We start from the raw sequence: 6,264 nt of genomic DNA on the forward strand, positions 1-6,264 counted from the left end.
AGGCCAGTGTTCGGATTGTTGTTAGAAACACCACTGTCACTGAGTACAGATGAAAGGACCATTTAATGGGATGTTCTTGTTTTTTACGTTAATTTATTTTTTGTTGTGTTATGTGGAGGTTGGAAGACAGCTTGCAGGGGGCAGTTCTCTCCTTCCACAGTGTACATTCTAGAGTATGAAGTCTTGACTGTCAAGTTTGAAACCTATTTCTTTTGTTCCAAACAGTTAAGGAAAAGAGTTACTAAAAGACAACACAAACTATTAATAAACATAGGACATTTGGAAAGGAATGTACTTACTGTTCCTTAGTTCTAGAATTAAGTAGGCTTTATCTCTAAAGGCAGTGTCATCCTGGTTCTAATGTTGATATGTGACTACCTGAAAGCATTCTTCACCTCAGGACTTTATGAAGATAAGAGAGTTAAAGTAAATAGTCAAATTCAGTAGTGAAATTATAAGTGTTTCATGGTTGGATAATATAGGTGGAACTGAGTACTGTCACTGTCAGACCTGATGTGTGCACTGTATTACATCACTTCCCTCTGTCACTGTCATCAGACCTGATGTGTGCACTGTCTTACATCACTTCCCTCTGTCACTGTCAGACCTAATGTGTGCACTGTATTACATCACTTCCCTCTGTCACTGTCAGACCTGATGTGTGCACTGTATTACATCACTTCCCTCTGTCACTGTCATCAGACCTGATGTGTGCACTGTATTACATCACTTCCCTCTGTCGCTGTCAGACCTGATATGTGCACTGTCTTACATCACTCTCTCTTCCCTTTACTCCCCAAAGTCCTCCCAATTCTTCCCACTCCTTGTCAAACTCAGAGCCTTTTTCTTTCATTATTGGTATCCAATACAAATTAGTAAATAAATACAGCCTACTGAGTCCATTCAGTGACATTCCCTCTTGAACTGTGAAAGCTTTTCAGAAAAGAAGTTTGCAGGTCAAATCCAGTTCCATTTTTCTAACCCTTGTGTCCTAAGCACATGGTAGCATGTGCACACCCTTACACATAAAATAAACCCACATAAATGTTTTAAAATAAAATGAGCAGCAGTATCAGAACTGCAGCTCAGCGGCAGTGTCTGCTTAGCATGGGTGAAGGGCTGAGTTTGATGGCAGCACTGGATGGTGCATTCCTGGAACCCAGTACCAGGATTGGTGGGGACTGGAGGCTCAGAAGTTCCAGGTGTAAGTGTGTAAATGTGTCTGAGCATGTGTGCGTACATGTCCACATGCGCGTTTATTTTTTTTTTTAATAAAGAATAATATGGACCGTCACCATAGCCCTTGCTTGCCCCCAGAAGCTGAATCAGTCTCTATGGCAACAGTCCATATTATTTTGGGAGTTGCTTGGATTCCTCTGACCAACAACTTACAAGGAGGTTTCTCAAGTCTGGTACTGGGGTTTCCGTTAGTCTATGGCTCTTGGAGGGAACATTTTTCCCCTAAGTAGAGTAATTTCATTAAAGGAAATACATGAGCATGTGCACGTGTGTGCACACATGCTCAGACACATTTACACATGCCACAGCATGTATGTCTGGAGGTCACAGGACAACATCTGAGAGTTATGTCTCTTCCACTATATGAGTCATGAGAATTGAACTCGGGTTGACAGGTGTGGTGGCAGGCATCTTTCCTTTCAGGGCCAGCCCCATTTTTGCTTGTTTTATGATAGAGTCTTCCACGAAGTAGGAGCTTGACTGGAACTCAATATGTACCCAGACTTACTTTAAACTGTGAAATCTCCTTCCCCAGCCTTTCAAAGTTCTGGGATTGTAGGTTAAATTTTGAAAATCTTAGAATGAGATACAGTGTTTTAAATTATAGTTTGTTCTCCTTGGGTTGCTTTAATTGCTAGGTAACGAATTAAAGCAGTTTTGAAGTAAAACCTACAATTAACACTCCGAAGTGTTTTTCACTCATGTGTAAGTCCTAGCGGTGCATCTGGCTTGAGGTATAGTAACAATCTGTCTGTGTCCTGTTTCACTAATAGAAGGTGTGCACCTGAGACATTTATGCACAGCTTACACGGATCGTATTCTCTTTCTTTTGTGGAAACTAGTATTTCACCTTATGAACCTGCTTACCCTCACTGCCCACTCCTTCGCAGGCTACGTTTCCTGGAGCAGGAAGGCTTCCACACATCATTGGAGGATCAGATTTAATAGGTCACCATGCTCGGAAGAATACCGAATTAGAAGAGTGGTTGAAACAAGAAATGGAGGTAAGAAGTGAGGCCCGCGTGCTTGGGATTGCACTTTAGCCCTGTGAGACTCTCAGTGTGGGGGTACGTACGCGTGTGTACGCATGTGTGGGGTGGAGAGTGCCTGTGCACATGTGGCAGCCAGAGGTGGATTTCAAGAGTTTTTATTATTTCCTACCTTTTTTAAGTGTATTCCTTAGGTCTGAGACAGGGTCTCTCCCTGGTCCTGGAGTGCTGGCTACTCAGCCATCCCGCCTGGGCCACTGCCCTGGTGCAGAGGTCCTGGGGTGTGTCCAGGGCCCTGCTCTCCGGCTGTCCATGCACAGCCTGCCCTTCACCCACAGCCATGTCCCCGGTTAGGAAAACTTGTGCAAGCAAACTGAAGAGTGACTCTAGTTCGTCCATTTAAGATGATCGCACTACAGAAGGTTAAGGAGCTCTTGGGTGAAGACCCAGGTGGGAGCGAGGGCCTTGCACCCTGGAGCCGCTTCCAGAAGTTCAGCATCCCCTGCTGTCTCCTCTTTCCTTCTGGAGCACCCAGAGAATGTTATCAACTCTAATTTTTGTTTCACGCTAGTTTTGGTAATTTCTCTGGGTCGGCACTCTGTTTACTGATTGTCTTCAATACTGTCTACATCCAGCCATGGTCCTAAAGACGTGGATTCTTTCATTGCTGAAAGTCTGTTTTGTTTTTCCCAACTCTTCCTATTTTCTACAGGTAGTTTTGCCAGTGACTCCAATAATTTTTTAAATTATTTGTTTTGCGTATACAAATGTTCTACGAATGCACATCCTTTTATGGTAGTACATAAATAATGAAGAAGGTAAAACCTAAAGCCTGGCAATTAGCTGTTGGAACATCAAGTGAATAATAACACAACTGCTCTGTGGATTATTACCGGGCCCTAGGTTTACCCCCACTGCATCCCATCCTCGTCTGGGCTCGTCCTTCCCCTTCTCCTCATGCTGCGGATCCATCCTAAGTTTCCCAGTCATGGGGCCAGTGCTTAACCTTTCCTTGAACTGGAGATGTTGTCTTTTCTGTGGATCAGACATAATCTTTAACTCTGCTACCGGATTTGAACATGTTCTTCATTGTGTAGTAGACACTAAGTAAATACTGAAGAAATTGACCACGAAAACAAGTAGATATGGAAAAACAACTGGGCAGAGGGAGAAATAAGAAAACAAAAAACAAAAACAAAGAAGAGAAGAAGAATTGAGTATTTGGGAGATGAATCTGTGGTTCTGACTAACAAAACAAGTGCAGGGACCATGAGGAGGCACAAGGTAGTTACGAGGACAGCACACCTACGAGCCAGATGTAAGGGTTTTCATACTTAAGGGTCAGACTTGGGGGTCGTTTTCTCTTTGGTAGATAGGATCTACCAAATGGCATGTACTAGGATCCTGCTAGACTTGAGAAAGGAGCTTTAACAGAGGCTTTTCCCTGATCCTAACTCTGGTGCTTAAGAGCTTGGTGAGGTCCATTGAAAATTATTGTGGCCAGAAGCGACTCCATGCCAATCTAGAAGCAGAAGGAAGGGAGGTCTTTGTCATGTTGCTTTGATTGAAGACAACGTGATTTTTGTACTTTCAAGCTCATGGTCACTGGAATGTTGGGCAATCAGTATGACTTACTTCAGAGCAAGTTAGACAGACAAGTCTCTCTTTAAATCCTTAATTAAAAGGTTTGATTTTGTGGTTTTGCATATTCTGTACTATTGTATGTGCATGGAGGCCAGAGGTCAGCCCTTTGGAGTCCGTTCTGTCCCTCTGTCATGTAGACCTGGGTACTGAACTCAGATCATCAGGGACCTTCACTCCCTGAACCATCTGTTTCTAAATCCTCACTTTTCATGAAGCCCGTGTACCATCATCCTTGAGCCTAGAGCACAAACTTTCTACCAGAAAGACTGTTTATAAACTCAGTAAGTTAATCATCTGTGTGGACTTTGACATTGACTAGACGGTTTCTTAACTACAGTCCTGCAGTAATCTTAGCATGAAGTGAAAATGAGGGGTTGGCCGAGTGAGAAAGACTACAGAAGACTTGCTGACAGGGGAAGTGTGGGTACAGAAGTCTGAGGGTGAGCGGTGACAGTAGTAGCAGGTATTTGCTGCTGGGTAAACGGTTTGTTATGTTAACTTTGACAGCTACAGAAACAACAAGCAAAAGAAGACTCTCTTGCCGACGACCTGTTTAGGTAAGATTCTAGTTTTCTCCCAAGGTCATGTGAGGCATGTAGATATAATTAATTCAGTTATGTTAATGCAATCAATATTTGTTTCCTCTGTCCTTATAAGAGACAACGCAGTGCCTTTACCTAAAGAATGTTTGACTTTTAACTCAAGTATTTGAACACATTGATTAAATTTCCTGGCTAAAGATTTAAGGCTGATTCAGTTTTATCATAAGATGTTTAAATTTCGAAGGAAGTTCCAAAAGTATTTCAAATTACCAATCTATGAGGTTTTTATTACAGGAGAATTAAAAGAACAGATCTTGAAGTCAGACAGTTAAGAGTCCAGACCATTTACCTAGTGCTAATTTGACAGATGGATAGAGACCCAAAACTGGTTGTTTGCCTTATGACAGGTTTTAGAGAGTTGTTAAGCATTTATAATTTAATATACTTTGAGATTTCTAGAAACCCAATAAACTTTGGAATGGTTACCTCTCCAGTACTAATGAACTATATCAGGTAGACACGGGCTGAGACAGAGTGACATTCTTTCTCAACCTGAAATACAGGATGCCTTAATCTTTTTTAAAACACATTTACTGTGTGTGCACACATTTATCTACACCCACATTTGTGTGTTTGTGTGTTGAAGCACACACGCTGTAGTGAGTGTGTGGAGTTCAGAGAACAACACTGAGTTTCTTCCTGCCATGTGCATCGTGACCTCAGACCATCAGGCTCAGCAGCAAGAATTTGTACCTGCTGAGCCGTCTTGCCACCCAGTCTGTTTGCAATCAGTTTTACAGTTTTATTGACCTGATAGTTGATAGTGTACGTAACTGGTAAGAATGGTGACAAGACTGATTTTTCACAAATAACAAGAAAAATCAATCAGATATTAGGTTGCTGAATTTCTATAGGAGAAAATCTTATAACGCAGTAATTATATTTTAGAGCCATTAACCTTTGGATACAAACAATATACTTTATTGTAGGGAAATGTTTGTATATGATCTGTTCAAATCCTCACCAAGTTTTTATGCTATTGTTTTAGTTTTAATGTGGTTGACAGCCTGTTAATGGCACCGTCCTGAAGTGTCCTTTAACGATTCTTTTCTTTGCAGATATAATCCTAATGTAAAAAGAAGATAATTGAACCTACAGGAAGCTACAGGAGCACATCTCTACTGCAGACCATCTGGGAAATGATTTCTATGTCGATGTAGTACATAGAAATCACAAATGCTGTAAGATTTCAGTTTATTACATAAAGCAAACAAACTCCATTCCTCTTGTGTGGTTTCTGGGGAAATATATATTATAATTTTTCCCTCATTTTAAATGTGTTTCTTACTTAAGACTAAGTAATTATCACAATTATAGTGTCCAGAATCCTGAAACTACATTAAAGGTAAAGACCAAAGTCTCTAAACCCACTAGCTGATTGATTCCTGCTGTGGGGTGGGGAGTTATATCTATACATAAATAATAAGTACAAATATAGATGTACTTACTCGTGTGACTCAATCTTTTTCTTTTTAGGTTTTTTTTTAATTATTATTATATATATAGTTCTCTATCTGCATGTATGCTTTCACACCAGAAGAGGGCACTAGATCTCACTGTATATGGTTGTGAGCCACCATGTGGTTGCTGGGAATTGAACTCAGGACCTCTAGAAGAGCAGCTGGTGCTCTTAGCCTGTAAGCCATCCCTCCAGCCCTCCCTGACTCATTCAAATTGCACTTTTCAGGAATCAGCATGTGTGGTTACTCTGAGCCTTGTTTGTTTTCACTTCAGATTAGATGACTTTTTCCTTATTCTGTAGCTTCTCTAAACTGATGTGACCCAAGGGC

At 41.2% G+C, this 6,264-nt stretch overlaps 1 protein-coding gene across 3 annotated transcripts in view; it reads left to right on the forward strand.

The window, feature by feature from the left end:
* Nucleotides 1-5,694, forward strand: part of NBN (nibrin) — a 32,293-nt gene extending 26,599 nt beyond the window's left edge. For all 3 annotated transcript variants that reach the window (XM_080938512.1, XM_080938513.1, XM_080938511.1), the window contains exons 14-16: nucleotides 2,130-2,243; nucleotides 4,380-4,429; nucleotides 5,533-5,694. In XM_080938512.1, the coding sequence (XP_080794638.1) occupies nucleotides 2,130-2,243; nucleotides 4,380-4,429; nucleotides 5,533-5,560 (192 nt within the window). In that variant the 3' untranslated portion in view covers nucleotides 5,561-5,694. The remainder of the gene's footprint in view (nucleotides 1-2,129; nucleotides 2,244-4,379; nucleotides 4,430-5,532) is intronic.
* Nucleotides 5,695-6,264: the final 570 nt, after the last annotated feature.

This window comes from Micromys minutus, assembly GCF_963924665.1.
Source record: "Micromys minutus genome assembly, chromosome: 26".
Taxonomy (NCBI): Eukaryota; Metazoa; Chordata; class Mammalia; order Rodentia; family Muridae; genus Micromys; species Micromys minutus.